The 18,846-nt window shown below is 35.5% G+C and overlaps 1 protein-coding gene across 1 annotated transcript in view; it reads right to left on the bottom strand.

Annotated features, from left to right (window-relative positions):
* Positions 1-369: 369 nt before the first annotated feature.
* LOC127877466 (rho guanine nucleotide exchange factor 17-like) overlaps positions 370-18,846 on the bottom strand; it is an 82,154-nt gene continuing 63,677 nt past the window's right edge. Inside the window, exons 13-22 of the mRNA XM_052423375.1 lie at positions 18,654-18,745; positions 17,370-17,646; positions 15,523-15,758; positions 15,054-15,183; positions 13,911-13,997; positions 12,011-12,078; positions 9,658-9,806; positions 8,210-8,384; positions 6,785-6,958; positions 370-5,192 (exon numbers count right to left, since the gene is read on the bottom strand). Of these exons, the coding sequence (XP_052279335.1) occupies positions 4,873-5,192; positions 6,785-6,958; positions 8,210-8,384; positions 9,658-9,806; positions 12,011-12,078; positions 13,911-13,997; positions 15,054-15,183; positions 15,523-15,758; positions 17,370-17,646; positions 18,654-18,745 (1,708 nt within the window). The 3' untranslated portion in view covers positions 370-4,872. The remainder of the gene's footprint in view (positions 5,193-6,784; positions 6,959-8,209; positions 8,385-9,657; positions 9,807-12,010; positions 12,079-13,910; positions 13,998-15,053; positions 15,184-15,522; positions 15,759-17,369; positions 17,647-18,653; positions 18,746-18,846) is intronic.

The raw sequence follows: 18,846 nt of genomic DNA on the forward strand, positions 1-18,846 counted from the left end.
ACCGATCTCTTTCATATTTGGCATGTAGGTACCTTGCATGGGCCTCTACCTTTTGATGAGGTTTGAGGTCACTGGGGTCAAAGTCACTGAGGCTAATAAAAGATTTTTTAGGTGGTTATTAACACATAGATTGACAAAGTGCATCATCGGGGAGCATCCATCAGTTTCACTGATATTCTTGTTTTTGCATGACAGGTCAAATTTGATCTGAAAAAATAATATATGCTGAAGCATAGAGCCTTGTTAAATAGAATCTCAACCAACCTCTTTCAGACATTGCCAAATCAGAGCCTAAAAACACATGATAATAGTGTTGACAGTTCATACAAATTAGATTGCAGCAACAAATGGAGAAAACAACACAGGGCGTTTAACTGTATGACGTTTATTGTTGTTCACAATTGTGTAATACATAATACTTACAAGTAACATTGATAAGGAGACAAAAGGGACTTCGACAACATCAGACAAGATCACAGTAAAGATGCTGTAATATATAAATATCTTACAACAAAGAGTGCTGAAATTCAATATAATCCGAGACTTTAAATACATTGCAGACACATTATGTCTTGTCAAATTCAGCAGATAAAAATGACTTGCAATAATTTATACATTTATTGACTTTTTCAAAGACCAAAATAAGTATAATTAATGCACTTGGTTTTCAGTTACTTGTTCATAATAATGCATATGAAGAAGTTCTCGGTATAATTTCTTATAAATAAGCTCTCTAGAGTTAAAGATTTGTGTAAAACATGTATTATTTTGTTGTCTTTTCATGACATCTTGCACAGAAGGTAGGACAACAAACTAAAATAAACTGCCATGATCCATTTTTAAAATGCATCATTTGACAACAAACATCTATTAACCCAGATCACAGAAAAGTACATGAAAGATAATATAATGGCATCTCATATGTAATTGTAAGAATAAGGATAAATAAACGATTATAAATAACTGTCACTAATATATATATAGGCACAATTTTTACAGTGAAAATACATCTTGACCAGCTTTCTCCTAGACTAGCTAGTTTACTTGTCTATATACAGTATATACACAAGACAATGCCGAATGTACTTAAAAAAACATGACTATTCATATTTAAAAGATTTCTCCACTTGTAAAACAATTACATTACACAATTTTCCAAATAGACATCAAAAATAAACATAAGGGCCATGATGGTCCTTCTGCAGTCACCTGATTTCATGGTCACCGATCGTTGAAAACTTTACCTGATTACAATTGATCCAGATTTAAACATGACATTCATAATGTCATAAACATGACATTCATAATGTCATGAGTCAGAAATAAGGCACATAGAGTCGTTACAATTTAACTTTTAGATTTGACCTGGTCTCTCATTTCGGACACAACTGACTCAGACTTAAACTTGGCCAAGCTTGAGCCCTAAATGCTGCCGGTAAGGCTTCCATTTTTCTAAAGATTAGATCTGTTACCTGGTTTGTAGACACGTGTGACCAAGATTCGAACTTTGACTACATATTGCCTATACTAACATTCTAAAGAATTTTCATCAAAGTTAGTCATAAATGTGGCCTTGCCTTTGTAGTAGTCACAAGGTTTTACTAAGACTTCACCTGGTGACCTAAGTTTTGGACTCACATGACCCAAATTTTAAATCAGCCTAGAAAATATAAAAAGAAACATCCTGACCAATTTTTATCTAGATTCTTGAGTGATGAGTATCATGACCTAGTTTTTTAACGCATGTGACCCTCATTCAAACTTGACCATGATGTAAAGATAAAATTCTGACCAAGTTTTTTCAAGATGGAAGTTTGTCTAATATACCTTATTTTTTGGATGATTATGGCCCAGACTCAAACTCAGCCTAGAAATCCAGATACACGTCCTTACAAGTTTCAAGATGAACAAAGTGGCCTCTAGAATGGTAATGAGCTGACAGTTGACGACAAACACTGTACACTGTCGGACATAAGCTGATCACAAAAGCTCACCTTGACCACTTTGTGATCAGGTGAGCTTAACAATTTACAATTCGCAAACTTCCTGCACTTTTACGATGTATGATCATTGTGATACTAATTGCACTTATTACAAGTAAATAAATTATATTACCATTAACAACAGTTTCAAATAACAAATACATCAATAATAAACCTAAATATATTTTGATATTGTCATTTCTCATTCATTTTCATGAAAACAATGGTTGCGTAACACATATTTCATAAGTGTGATCTGCATCATATAAATACAAAAACTGTTTGTCTTTGGTTTTTCTCTCTTAATGCATATGGTTTGTGAACACAGCAATAAAATGTTGATTTTGATTGAATGTAATTTTTCATCCAATAAGTAAAAGAACATGTAAATACATAAAATATATCCGTAAATTCAGAACATGTAGATAAGACAGTCTCAATAGAGGATTATTCATGTCCAATAGAGAATTTGTATAAAGACCATCTCATACAGTTATATGATTGATTATAAATCCAAATTATAAATAACAAACTTGTTATTTGGCAATTCATAAATGAGACCATAAAACATACAAAAGCACCGTTTAAAAATATTGTTATAAAACAGTAAAAAATACTCTGTAAATGCTAAAACCAGTAAATAACATGCATAGATACTTGTATTTAACAGACAAAAGAAATTTAACAGATTTAATAAATATGAGAACAAAGTTATAATAAAAACCAGTCTTGAACTCCTTCGTTGATACATACATTTAACAACAGATCTTTGTATATACTTATTGTGGATTTCTATTACTATCACAGACAGAAATGGGACATGTAAAAACAAGGAGAACATACTAAATTGATCATATCCATTTAAATATTGCTTGTACAAATTGTGTAGTGACTGTATAAAAGGAAACAGTTGGTCACATCAACAACGAAGCAACCAACAAGACTAGAATGACAGTATGTTAAAACACTCTTATGAGAGGACTTTATTTCACCAGTTTATGTTGTCTTTTAAGAATGAGAGGATGTTTCCCTTACCAGGTAACAAAGCAACAGCTAGTGTCAAAATAAAAATGTTTCTGGTCTTTGTGGGCATTTGTGATTACGTTAATCAAATAATTCATACTAGTGAAATAAAATAATGTTAAATCAAACACTTTGTACCAACTAATAACATGCAGTCTAACAAAAACAATAGAAAAAAAATAAAACATCAACATTTAAAATTGTTCATCAAAAAAGGTTTGCATAACACTAGGAAGACAATGAGTTATACAAATAAAAATAATCTACAAATATATTCAACAGATCTTTTGTTTTCCAGCATGTTTGTTATGTTTCCTCGAACCTGTTAATGGGTCACATGGAAGCTAATTTAGACTGTGACAGAAAACATTAGTGTCTTAAAAATGGAATAAATACAAAAATATTCCAAACATTATGATCTTGTGTGATTGGAAATTCAATCATTTAAAATACAAAACATGGAACATGATTTAATCTTTCTCAGTACTGAGATGATTTTCTGTCAAAGAGAAGCAATTGTTTCCCATTCCGCACCAACAGTTTTCTCCAGATATAAAATGGAATAAATGAATGCACCAAATCAAGTTTATGTTCACTAAATGGAATAATAAACACAATGATACCTGCTAATATCATTCTGTTACAAGATATCAATTGTATCCAAAACTTGGTTGCTGCGTGAAAAGCTCTTCAATTTCCACAACTCTATCATTTACTGAAAATCAATTTATGATAGTGGAAATGAAATTTTGTTGTTTTATGAAAAAGACAATTTCAAGAAAACGTACATTCATGGATTCCTGATAAAAATATGTGGAATTTGCATGATCAGTTGCAGATCTATTGAAACTATTTCTCTTTAAAAATTCATAATCCTATAAAAAAAAAATAACAAGAGTGGTGATATTTTTTGTGTTCTTAAAACCATTTTAAATCTGATTTTCATTTCAAACATTAATAAGGCAGTGCAAAGTAAAAGAAAGTAAAACAACAAATAAACAAGCTAAAACTGTTAGCTAACTACACTCTCTCCATCCAAATGCAAGTCGATGCAAACTAAAGTTATCAACCGGACACCACTTGCGTGGTGCTGACCCTGTGTCTGCAATTATACCCCAAACTCAAAAACAGGATTGTCAACTTAGTTTAACAACTGGTTAAATAAAATGATACAAAACATTCCTTCACCAATTTTTGTAGAACTTATTTCCACCACAATGGCACATTTTGATTTTACATTATCAACCCTACACAGTTTGATTAATGTTGAAAAAAAATCTCTTTGAAAATTTCAATTTCTGCAAATGACATTGAACATTACAAATAAGTATAGAGCTGGTCACTCTGCATATGTCTACACAATAACAACCCTAAGTGTCTCACAGCACTTACACAATACCCCCACGTCTGAATGGTCTTGTTCTGTGAATATTGGGCAAAATGCATGCGCGTACAGTGTCGTCCCAGATTAGCCTGTGCAGTCCGCATATCACATATGACACTTTCCACTTTAATGGTATTTTTCGTTTAAAGGAAGTCCCTTTTTACCAAAAATCTTGTTTAAGCGGAAAGTGTCGTTCCTGATTAGCCTGTGTGGACTGCACAGGCTAATCTGGAACGACACTTAACGCACATGCATTATACCCGGTTTTCTAAGAATGCGACTCAAATGGTCTCTCACAGACAACAGATCCCCCCCCCCCCTGCATAACTGCATACAATGGTCTCTCTCAAACAACAAACACAAGACTGTATGTCTTATATCCTTTCAACAGACTCCTTCTCAGAAACGAAACAACTCATTGTTGTGAACAACCAAAATACCTTAAACATTAACAGACAAGCAGTGAAATCCAGACCCTTTCTATCACACCTGCCAGAGCAGCAAATGGTTGGTGCTATCGTCTTTACCGGCAGATTCATTCACAACATTAGTCCGAAAATCTTCATAACCGTCCCCACCACTAATCACCAGCATCCTGGTTGCTAGGGCAGCAGTCGTGGTTGCCACAGACGACCGTCGCTTGCTGAGGTCTTGTGGCGCTGGCTGATCTATGTTGTCCTTGTTGTTGTTGTTGTTGGCCGCGTCCGTGCGGGACTTTCCCGCACCCATCTGGGGCAGACTGGACTGGACCATCTCCACACACGTGAGAAACCTCACATGACCCGTGTGGCCATACACACGACCTGTAATCAAATATCATCAAGTATGAAACATTTGACGATTTAGACAATAATCTTTGTACAAGAGGGTCAAGATGGCCCTAGTTGGCTCACCTAAGAGCAGTCGGTTCATTCAATCTTTACCAACTGTCAATATTGACCTAGATATTGTCCAGACAAACATCCTGGTTAAGTTTCATCACTATTTAACCAAAACTCTGGCATATAGAGTGTTTTTGTTATTGTAAGATTTGACCTGGTGACCTTTATTTTGAGTTGAACCCCCCTTACCAAACATCAAACTTTGCTTACAAAAATAAATATTATGACCAAGATTCATAAAATCTGAAACAAAATTGTGACCCCTAAAGTATTTACAAGGATTTTGTATAATAAAATGAAAATTTGGACAATCTAAGGGCAATAATTATGGCATTAATTATGTGATATATATAAAGCAATCTTTGTACCAAGTTTCATGATGATTGGGCAAAAAATGTGATTTCTAGAGTGTTCACAAGCTTTTTTTACTATATAAATATTAGAAACTGCCCCCCCTGGCAGCCATGTTATTCAACTGACCGGAACCATTTTCGAAATCAACTCTCGTATCAAGGAAACAAATGTTCTGACCAAATTTCATGAAAATTGGGCCAAAAATGTGACTTCTAGAGTGTTCACATGTTTCACTAAATACATATAGAGAAAAATGCCCCGCCCACTGGCGGCCATGTTTTTTCACCGATCTGGACCATTGTCGAACTCGTCCGAGATATCAATAAAACCAATGTTTTGGCCAACTTTCATGATGATTGGGCAAAAATTGTGACTTCTAGAGTGTATACAAGGTTTCTATATAGCCAAATAAGGAAAACTGCCCCCCCCGGCAGCCATGTTATTCAACTGACCGCAACCATTTTCGAACTCAACTCTCATATCATAGAAACAAATGTTCTGACCAAATTTCATGCAAATTGGGCCAAAAATGTGACTTCTAGAGTGTTCACATGTTTTCACTATAATACATATAGAGAAAAATTCCCCGCCCACTGGCAGCCATGTTTTTTCACCGATCTGGACCATTTTCGAACTTGTCCGAGATATCAATAAAACCAATGTTTTGACCAACTTTCATGATGATTGGGCAAAAATTGGGACTTATAGAGTGTTTACAAGGTTTCTCTATAGCCAAATAAGGAAAACTCCCCCCCCCCCCCCCCCGCAGCCATGACATTCAACGGACCGGAACCATTTTCGAACTCAACTCTTATATCAAAGAAACAAATGTTCTGACCAAATTTCATGAACGGACAGACGGACGGAAGACGGACAAAGACCGGTCACAAAACCTCACCTGAGCAATCAGGTGAGCTTAAAAAGCTTGAATTGTATGCATTTTAAAAATCATGATAGTTTTTACAATAAGCATAATTAGCAAACCAAGAAATTCATTCTTTAGCACAAAATGTACAGGGATTATCACCGCCTGGTCTTTCTTTTTGAAAGCATTAATGTCCTCTCAACGTTGAAATCAATCAGGAGATATGTAATTGGAGCAAGGGGGCATGGACAAATCCATCCACCATCTTCCATTGGATGAACAAAGACTAGTATACCTGTTACATTGGGCACAGTGAGACTGCCCCGTGCGGTGGTTGAGGTAATCTTGGGTATGGGTAGGGTGAGTATGACACCCGCGCTAGTGCCTATCCACAGCAGGTCCTTACAGACCAGCAGGGCTGTGATACGTAGGCAGGCCGCCTTGTGCTGACGTATGATGTCGTCCGCAGCTGAAACATTATAAAATAGTAAAACTTATTATAGAAGTATATTCAATGGCTTTTCTTAAGGCGGTTATATGCAGAGATGTTGCCATATGCTTATTCCAGCTTCAAAGAGACAAACAGTAGCACACCTTTATTGCAGTTGGTCTCTGAGAAAACCAAGCTTAATACACGTGCCTTAACCCTGTACCACTCAGATACCTATTTTCACACATTTGTAGTCCCTTAGAAAGTTAAATTTGATTAACGCCCTTGCTTACTAGATCAAATTTTTAAAGGTTTCAGTTCCAACCCTTCGATACTGATGAAAAGCAAACAGCATAAAACCAGAACAGACTGCGAGTAACTCGCAGGCCGTTCTGGTTTTATTCTATTTGCACATAGCCATTTTCACTTTGCTTCTGAGTGGGAAAGGGTTAAGTATGATCCTAGATTAGAATTTGGAGTGTACACAGACTTATGAAGGATGACACTTGTAGAAAATATTAGTTTGTTCTCCAGTGATAACAAATGTATTCACTATTATCTTCACTATAAAGGGGGACAATTTATATTCTAATAAGGGATTACAAAATATACTGAGTTACTTTAGGTTTCATATCACTGATTATTTTTCAACTAAAACAGGAGATTGCTGGAGTTTCTGTTTAAAGGCTTGAGCAAGGCTGATATGCAGCTCTACTACACATTGAATCCAAAAATAAATATGAACAAGAGATGTGTTTGTCAATAACACAATGCCCCCTACTGCGCCGCTTAGATTTATTTAAAAAAAAAATCATTTGGCAGGTACAGACAATTATCTCCCTTTTAAGCTTATTACTTCCCTTGGATTTGTTTTTTTTAACCTTTGACCTTGAAGGATGACCTTGACCTTTCACCACTCAAAATGTGCAGCTCCATGAGATACACATGCATTCCAAATATCAAGTTGCTATCTGAAGAGACAGAAGTTATGAGCATTTTTCGAAACCTTAACGCAAAGTGTGACGGAAAGACAGACAGACAGACAGACAGACGGACAGTCCGATCACTATATGCCCTCCTTCGGGGGTATAAAAACAATTTTCACTACTAGCATTCTTGTTTCAATGTCAATCTAGCAGTCTAATAGAAGTTGTTGTTGGAGCACTGTTTCATATCAATCCAAATGTTAGGAAATGTTTGGCTGGCTTCGGCACTTATCATCATTCCACAAAAAACATTTATCTGACACAACATATGTGATTTGTTTCGGTTATAAAGACAACAACGTACATTGTAGTTTCTGGCTGACAGCCTGAGCAATGCTGACTTCCAGCAGAAACTCGAAGCTGGTGGCGTGGTACAAGAGCACTTTGGAGCTCTGTTGGGACGCGATCCACACGCCCTGGCCCGAACTCACGATGCACTGAACACTACGGTTGGCATCCTGGTGAACTGGAAACGTCTTCTAAAAACCCAGCAAACAAACAGTCCATATATGCGAATATTATTGCTGTTTTGAAATTGACAGGTCTTCTGAATCAAGAAACAAAAGTCTATTAGAATATTAACGCTATTTTTTACGATGTACCATCTTGCAATAACAAAACATTAGTCTTTTTTATTATAATTACTTTTGGTCATCTAAACAAGAAATAACTTAATATAATGAATATAATTGCCATTCAACACACAAAACAGACTCTATAAATATTTCTATTATTTGCCAAAATATTTGCCTTCTTACAACACAAATCAAGTGTCTTTATATGCGTATTCTTTTATTTGTGTGCTCTATGATTAGTTAATGAAGATTGTCCTACAGAAATTGGTACAGTCAATCTTGTGAATGCTACCACTTGAATTAGGCGACCTTTGTCTAATGTGACCTGAGCGTTTTCAACTTTTCACTCTATTTTGATATTGTATTAAGCGACTTTTGTCTTTCTTGACCAGTGACCGCTGATTTTTACCACCCGATGCCCTAATATTGAGCCATGATTCACGCATGCTCATTCTCTATTTGCAAGCGTAATTACTTGGAATAAGCTTGGAAACAATTTCAGCAAAATACATTATAATTGTGTCACAGAATTGACCTATACCATTTTATAGAGACCACTTATGATTACTCCCTTGATTGGTTGCTTAATACAAGTTTGACTGTATTTTAATTATTTTGACATAGAAAAGGTTAAATGGAAACATATTTCTTAAAGGAAAGCGAGCACTTATTTTGTCGAGGAAAAATTCTTGACAATGTTTAAATGATACAAGGCTTTAAACAAGATCAAGCAGGAATATATGAGTTTTAAACTAATACTTTGAAGCATAAACGAAATAACAACCGAAAAGTGTACTTATGGTGGAATTTTATTCATACCATAGTATAACACATACCCTAAAAGCAAATCAGCCTAGCTTAAGGAACCTTGGTTTAATCTATGCATGTTATTTATAACCAATTTTGATGGACACTCCCATCAAAGGCCTTTGTCTTGATGTCAGATGGACACCGTTCATAAGATAGATTACAACTTGAAATGTTTTAGGCCTACAGTTTGCAGTCAGTCAATAGTTTGTGTGTGATTATCAAAGGTTTGATAAGTACAAACACATAAATATGCATACATTCAGCTCTGTTTTACCATAGCAATGCACAAATATTTTCCAAATCAAATCTATGGCAAGACAATAAATGAGTAAGAGGATGCATTACTGCTATGTTCATACTTGTGTACCTCTATAGACAGTGTCAGAGGATTGATAACACAGATGGTGTTCTGTCGTCCACACCACAACTTCCCTGCCACAGCCAGCATTTTGACAATTGGCGCCGTCACACTTCCTATTGCACGAGTGTAGGGGTTCTCAGTGTCCCACATACCCTCTGCAAGAACAAGCAGAAGCTGAGTTATGCATGTTAGCCTGCCTTCTATTAATTACCTGCAATTTGGGTATGTTACTAACAAGGAATAAAACATTTTCCATTTTATAACAGTAACAAGCATTTGGGGCTTCATATAAACTATTATCCTGCATGGAGAGTTATACTGTAAAAAATAGGGAACACATTTAATAAAACAAATTATAAAAACCACTGCCTATCTTTGAAGCTGCTTTAAAACCTTAATGGAAGTCTGCAGAAAATCTTTTTTAATGTAAAGTTATGGCAAAACTAGACATAGTAGATGTTGATGAAATGTAATTTCAATTGCATAGCACAAAAATAATACAAGCCTCTTGCCTTAACTTGTGGTTGAGGTTATATTTATGATTCTTACTAAATAAACTGTTTTAATTAATCAATACAAATCTCTTCCAAAAATACTAACTTCCTAAGGGAACATTTTTATTTCAAAACTTTACCTATGTCAAAAACAAGCCGTTTTATGTCCTAACTTACATTTTAACCCCTGACTTTGACATTTAATATAGGGAGATAGGTGATATATGCGACCTTTAAACCCCTGACTTTGACATTTGATGTAAGGAGACAGGTGATACATGTGACCTTATAATAGTTCTCAAACGGGTACCCAAAAAAACCCGAATCCGCGGGTCAAAAAAATAACCGCGGATCCGGGTCAAAGTTTCTGCGAACCATACCGGTTTGGGTCGCAAGCTACGAAGAACAAAACTACATGTTAAACGTGTAGTCAGATCATCTCTTTTAAACAAGTGAATTAAAATAGCATCCTTTATATTATTAATTAAGCAGTGTTTTTATTACAAATATTCATCTAAGAATAGAAGTGTCACACCAAAAGCAAAAAACGAAACATGTATTATAAAATATATCGACTTCAAAGTAGAAAAGGCATTTAGATCTCAAAGTGAAAGTTATTTTGTCTTCTCTCCTCAAAATAAGACAAGCTTTATTTTTGCTTGACAGGTTGTCTTTCCTATACATGCACTTTTGATCACTATTTCAAGTAATACTAACATTTATTGATTAAGTTCAACAACATTGTGTAAACCTAATAGTTATATGCAGTTCAGTATTTCATTCATAATTAATTAAATCAAAACAATAAAAGTTATAATATTCTAAACAATATACTTGACAAACAGTTGAACATTTAAGAACGCTAAAATATGCTATGTTAATTAATGTAGTTTTATTTTAATTAACTTATGTATTATCTGACCCGACCCCAATTTCTCGGGTATTTAAATTTTGACCCACCGACCCGACCCGAAAAATATTTTTGACCCATGTGAGCCCTACCTTTTAACCCCTGACTTTGACATTTGATGTAAGGAGACATGTGATACATGCGACACACTGTCTCCTGATAATGGTCGTTAATGGTAAATTACTTTAAAATTGCATAATGAATGAAAAAGTTACAGTTTGAACAAGCTGTTTTATGGTCAATTTCAACTTTTCTCTCTTAGTGTTGACCTTGACCTTTTGAGGTAGAGAAACTGGTGATACACAAGGGTCTTTTGGTGGTTTATATTTGAGCCAAAATTAATATATAAAATCAATCAAAATAAGACCAAGTTAAATCTGAGACAGGACTTGTCCCTCAGTTTTGTGGCCAAATTTGACCTCTCAGTAAGACCTTAACCTTTGAGTGTTTAACTTTATTTAAATTATTTTCAAATCCATTAAAATATAGCAAAGTAATGGCTGAGGCAGTAATTTTCAAGCCGTTTTATGGCCAAATTTGAATTTTGACTTCTACCCGTAAATGTGACCCTGACCTTTGAGGTAGGAAGATGGATGCAACATGTGACATGTCGTCTTATGATGGTTTACATTTACGTTTGTGAAGAGTTACTTTACACTCCATCACTAAATGGCACAATTATGGCTAAGACAGGAATTTCAGGACAGTCTTCTGTACACTACAATAAACAGTACAACTGCCATATGCTGGCTTCTTTGAAGGGTGGCATACAAATTATAACATTTAGTACCAGTACACTTGAACATTATAAGTTATAAAAGACATATACTTTATCTTCTGACTATGAAAACAAGAAACTTGAAAGGACAGCTTAGCTTGCATAAGTAACAAAGCTTAGCTTGCATACTGAACAAAGTAAATGTGCAGGTAAACAATTAAGGAATGTCCATTTTACCTGAGTCCCTCCTATACACAATGAGATCACCATTTGACAAGGAGACAAACACCTTGTTGTCCAAATACCTGCAACAGAATGGAAAGTCTGTTACCAGAGCGAAGATCACCTGCAAACACTGACTTGTACTTGCATAGCTTGCAAACATAAACCTGATAACTCATGAGGTCCATTAAAATAAATATTGTCGCAACGATATCCGAACATTTACGAGCGAACGTGAGATTGTCTTCGGGCAGCTCATGAGAACTACGTGGTGCTTCAGACGCTGCCCAAAGCCAATCTCGCATTAAATATTCACAAAAAATATAAATGAACATTTTGTATCTCGTTAAATCTACATTAACATACCACATCTAGCGTTTAAATTTTGGCTATTGCTATAAGGAACACTTTTTTTAAAATGGGTTAACTTTATTTTCCGAAACATTTCAAAAACTATTCGTTGATTTTGAGTATTTGTGGCTTTAAATAGTTTTGACTAAATTCTGTGATATGTCTGTTCATATATATATATGATAAAAAGGTAATGGAAAAGTTTGTTCTTGTTATTGATTTCCATCCTTAATTGCTGACATAAATGTTATATACAAAATAAAAATGCATAAAAAGAAGTGATTTTACCAAATTAAGTACTATTTACCATAACATATGATAAAGAAAACAGATTAATTACGTTTTTCTTCTTTGGTGTCCTTATTTATTTTTAACTAGAGCTTTGTCACAGACGTGACATATACCCCCACATGCTGCATTGACACAGACTATTTTGCATGCTGTCTTCACAAAACAAGAGAATCTAATATAAAGCGATTTTTAAGCAATATTATGCCATTATCATTTATGGCCATTTTGACCTTTGAACTCTTGAATTCTTTCACATGACACGCCGTCCAATGACTGTGAACAAAATTTATGTACAGAGTAATTTTAAAATCTCACAATGAACAACATATTTATGGCCCGGACAAGCTCATTTATGGCCATTTTTAACTTTAGAACTCCAAGTGTGACCTTGACCTTGGAGATATTGACGTAATTCTTTCGCATGACACATAGTCCAATGCTTGTGAACAAATGTACCAAGTAAGTTTAAAATCTCACGATGAATGACATAGTTATGGCCCGGACAAGATGATTTATGGCCAATTTTGACCTTTGAACTCACAGTGTGACCTTGATGTTGCAGATATCGACATAATTCTTTCGTGCGATACACCGTCCAATGAAGGTAAACAAATGTGTCACATGATTCTAAAATCTCACAATGAGCGACATAGCTATGGCCCAGACAAGTTCATTTATGGCCATTTTTGATCTTTGAACTCAAAGTGTGACCTTGACCTTGGAGATATCGACATAATTCTTTTGCACGACACACCGCCCAATGATAGTGAACAAATGTTCAAATGATTTTAAAATCCCACAATGAACGACATAGTTATGGCCCGGACAAGCTCATTTATGGCCATTTTTGACCTTTGAACTTAAAGTATGACCTTGACCTTGGAGATATTGACGTAATTCTTTCACGCGACACACCGTCCAATGATGGTTAACAAATGTGCCAAATGATATTAAAATCTCTCAATGAACAAAGTAATTATGGCCCGGACAAGCTCATTTATGGCAATTTTTTATCTTTGAACTCAAATTTGACCTTGACCTTGGAGATATCAACGTAATTCTTTCACGCGACACCGTCCAATTTTCTTCTTTGGTGTCCTTATTTATTTAAAATTATGTCAAAATTATACAAGTATGTTTATGTTATCCTTTACTTGACACTTAATCCTAAAACATACAAATAAATTTACTCATGCACTTTGAGATATGTACTCGTCCTTTCAGACAGAATAGCTACGAACAAAAATGTGGAATGTTACCATTGTTGACTTACAATATAGAATATACAGGGTAGCCAAGCTGGATTTTCAACTTGTTCTTTGTCGTCTTGATATTATCTGTACATTGGAATATGTGGATACTGAAAAAAAAAACATCAGCCAGGTAAGTTTCGAATGTATTCTTATGCTTGCCATGACCTTATAATGTCAGCTGATAGGCACTTTGGTAACCTTAGCTGTGAATGTCAATCAACAACAATGCATTAGATCTACATACAGAGTAAAGATTATATAATATCCACAGAGGAATTTGTATGGTTTGATTTATTAAATACATTTTGTTAATTATAAATAGGATTAGGTATTTCAGAATGACATCCATAAAAGTAACTACACTACTGAGCAATTTTTGCAAGCATATATTAATATATTAAAGATAAACATAATAAATATTCCTGAAATCGTCTAATTTCAAAAACTAATTTTAAAGAAACTTCTTGTTCTTTATCAAACTTAAAGTTTTCATATAACAAAGACAGATCAATAACATATGTGACTTTTACATTCAACATGAAATGAATGATGAAGTTTTTTCCTGTTCCAATATATATTTGTAAACATACTCTCAAGTCAATAAGAGTTAAGCATTCTTTGCACAAAATATTCTACCATTTACAAGCAAATATGACAACCCTGTTCATACTAAGCAGCATAAGCCACTCCTTAAGAGAGCCATAGGAAGATTTAGAAGGGGGCATACATGGCCCATACACCCTATTACATTTAATTAATTTCTGAAGTTAATCTAAAATATATTATTTGCAGAATATTTTTTTATGAAATAAATTGCTTATTTTCTAAACATAACAACCTTTTTAATATTGAATCACACAAAAACATGAGTAAGTGCCAATATGAGGCTATTAAATGTTTTTTTCCGATGTATGTTTTAAAACCTTTGGTAATTGCTAATTAGTCTGACCCTCCCCCCTTCCCCAGTATCTGTGTCATGCACCTGCCAGCCATCCTCTGTGCCCAGCCACATGGTGGACTTGAGTCTGTCCTGGGCCCAGGATCCCCCCCCAGTATCTGTGCCTGGTACATACCAGCCGTCCTCTGTGCCCAGCCACATGGTGGACTTGAGTCTGTAACCCCCCCCCCCCCCCCCCCCCCCAGTATCTGTGTCATGCACCTACCAGCCGTCCTCTGTGCCCAGCCACATGGTGGACTTGAGTCTGTCCTGGATCCAGGATCCTGTTGTCAAGATGGAGTCCTGGCTGGACTTGTCACCTTGTGATGACATGGATGGACGCTTGCCCTCGTAATCTGAAAGGAATATGGGGATATTGCCAAAAGGGAGATGATAGAGATGAGGGCCATAAATCAAGACATCGTACATAATTTATTTGGAATGTGTGTCTTTTAAACAGTCAAAAAAAAAAATTTGCCATCATTTTGTGTATATTTTTTAATATTCTATGTAGGCAAATTATAATCGAAACATATTTTAGCACTTAAACAAGGTAAATCAATACCAAGAAAGAAGGCATAAGGCACATGCTCTTCTATTGAAGTAATACACATGTATCGATATTTAAAACCAAAAACAGAACTGGGTGCTTTAAACATATTACTACAAATAAATAACATATTTTCCAGTCAAACCTTCAACAAAAAGTTTGCGTGTTGAGATAAAGTCGTCGTCTGTCTCGTCGCTGGAACTCGAGTCTGACTGGTACCCCTCCTCACTGCCCTGGTCCCCTGCCTCTCCCTCATCTGGTACTCTGCATCCCTCCTCCTCTGTAATGGAACAGTCCACTTCCTCCACGCTGATCCGGGGACCTGAATCACCCATTGGCGATGGGGGACCATGCTTGCTGTACCGCTTTATACTGCTTTTTCTGTGGACAATCATTAATGACAGTGAGAAACTAATATTCGAGCCTCAGTCTGGAAACATCGGGTAAAATGCAAGTGCATTAAGTGTCATCCGAAATAAGCCTGTGCAGACTGCACGAGCTAACCAGGGATGAAATTTTCCACTTTTACTGTATTTTTCATAAAATTTGTCTTTTTTACGCAAAGAATTTAGTTTAGGCAGAAAGTGTCATCCATGAGCCTTTGCAGTTCCTGCAGACTGCACAGGCTAATAAGGGTCGACAATTTAAGCACATCCAATAAAGCCTTATTTCACAGAGTCAGATTCATATATACATATCAAGCCATTGTTTATGTAGAATGGATTTCACATTGACAAACTCACGCCATTGGGTTTCACTTGGTCAAAATCAAGATATTTTGTGTGTTGGAACAGATAACACTTAACCCCCAAAAAGCTACATGTATTTTGAATGTCAGTGTGGATTTCACATATCCAATACAACGCTATTTTTAATGTAAGGGTGGTTTTCACATAGCCAATACAAAGCTATTTTTTATGTCAGGGCGTATTTCACATAGCCAATACAAAACTATTTTGAATGTCAGAGTGGATTTCACATAGAACATAGAACATATGAAGCTATTGTGTCTTAGAGTGGATTTCACATATCCAAGTCAAATCTATTTTGAATGTCAGAGTGGATTTCATATTGCCAATTCAAAGCTATTTTGAATGTCAGAGTGTATTTCACATAGAACATATCAATCTTTTTCATACTATGTCACATCAAGAAATTTGTTTTGTTTCAGATTAAGGTTCATTAAGTAAAATTTACTTCATTAAGAAAGGGCTTATAAATGCATGTCAAGGTGAATAACCCTAAACTACATTAACTTTACCATGTGGAACACTGAAAGGTGATTGATGAACTATTTTTTCCTGTTTTTTAGGTGATGGATGCCATTTGGTATCGAGAGAACCTCTGACTTCAATGCATGAAATAATACCTAACACAGTAATAAACAAAACGAACTCAGCCAGAATATTATAAGAAACAACACAAACTCAACCAGAATATCATAAGAAACAACACCAACTCAACCAGAATATCATAATAAACAACACAAACTCAACCAGAATATCATAAGAAACAACACAAACTCAACCAGAATATCATAATAAACAACACACAATCAGCCAGAATATCATAAGAAACAACACAAACTCAGCCAGAATATCATAAAAACCAACACAAACTCAACCAGAATATCATAAGAAACAACACAAACTCAGCCAGAATATCATAAGAAACAACACAAACTTAGCCAGCAGATCATAAAAAACAACACAAACTTAACCAGAAGATCATACAAAACAACACACACTCAGCCAGATTATCATAAGAAACAACATAAACTCAGCCAGAATATCATAATAAACAACACAAACTCAACCAGAATATCATAAGAATTAACACAAACTCAGCCAGAATATCATAAGAAACAACATAAACTCAGCCAGAATATCATAAGAAACAACATAAACTTAGCAAGAAGATCATAATAAACAACACAAACTTAGCCAAAAGATCATAATAACCAACACAAAACCAACAAAAAGATGGTCTCACCTCCTCACGCTGGGAAAGGCAGGCACAGCAGCTATACACAGTATCCTAGCGTTACATCCAGGCACCGGCGTGTTGAGGGTGACTATGGGTTCGGGCTGGAGACTGAGCAGGCACATGTGGCCCACATACCCGTCACTGTTGCACACCCACACATCACGGTACCCGCTAGAGTTCACGCCGTCAATGGGCGCAGCACATGAGAACTGCATCCCTGCACGTGTCTTCGTGATCTGCAGCGGCTGTAGGAACTCTGCTGCCCTCTTGTCTGACAGCAGGGCTGTACAGAAAAATACAGTATTTGATGATTTAAAGAAAGGTAATGTTTGAGTGTTTATGTGGATTTGTTGCAATTTTCAGTATTTTTGTAACATCACAACAGTTAACCAACTCACAGTTTTCCAGGGAAAGCTGGTTATCCAGTACTTAATGCATACACTTATGCCAGTGGCAACTGAAGAAAGACTTTCTTAACGAATCCACACACAAGTTATGCGGCAGATTGGGCATTGAACCTGACTTCCTTTTTATTTTATAGTCAAATACTGAGCTAGACTACTAGAATAAAGGTAGGATAATTAAAAGAAGGTTCATCTTTGATTTAAGAATACACAATTGTTTCCACACATAACAATAAATCATTTTTGTTGTTGAAAGATTTCTATTGGTTAATATATATATATATATAGGTCATCCTTTCTGTTGAATAGGCTACCATGCTTCCCTAGAGCACAGCGCGGACGCAAGTCACACAGTCTGTGTAACATTACACAAATAACACATATGCTCTGGATTGTGTAACATTACACAAATAACAGATATGCTCTGGACTTAAAACTGATTTTTTTAAATCTGGTATTTGAACTTGCACACGCATTTCTCCAAAGATGCTTGTCACTTTTGCTCCAGACTTACGTGTAAGGGTTTATTTCTAATAAAAGTCCTTTGACCTTGGAACTTATATATGACTTAGACTATTAGATGCAGCGACCTGGTTTTTGTATGAAATAGACTTCTAGCCATGCTTTTCATCGCTGCTAAGCCATTTTATAAAACATCAATATTGAACGAGATTATGCTCGAAATTGAAAAAGCTAACTTCTAATATTTGACCTTTGTTTACTAATTATGACCTTGACCTTTCATACAGCGGCCTTGTTCTTGCACATTGCACTGACCCATCATTCATGCTCACATAATATGACCTATTTCAAATAGGCATATACAAACTACACCATACTCCAACATGCATAAATAAAATGTTTCAGATGTAGCTTTAAGCCTTACATAGCTTTTGTTTAGCATCAAGGAATGTGGTCTCCCAGCTGGTGCGCTTTTCTCCCGACATGAAGATCACTTCAAGATTTGTAACACCCTCCCTGTAAGGCACATAGACTAATTAAAAGAAACAACATTTATAGTAACATCAAACAAAAGATAGCTTAGTCTGCAAGAAATACAAGGAAAAAGTACTAGTCTT

Source organism: Dreissena polymorpha, chromosome 4 (genome assembly GCF_020536995.1).
Source record: "Dreissena polymorpha isolate Duluth1 chromosome 4, UMN_Dpol_1.0, whole genome shotgun sequence".
Lineage (NCBI taxonomy): Eukaryota > Metazoa > Mollusca > Bivalvia > Myida > Dreissenidae > Dreissena > Dreissena polymorpha.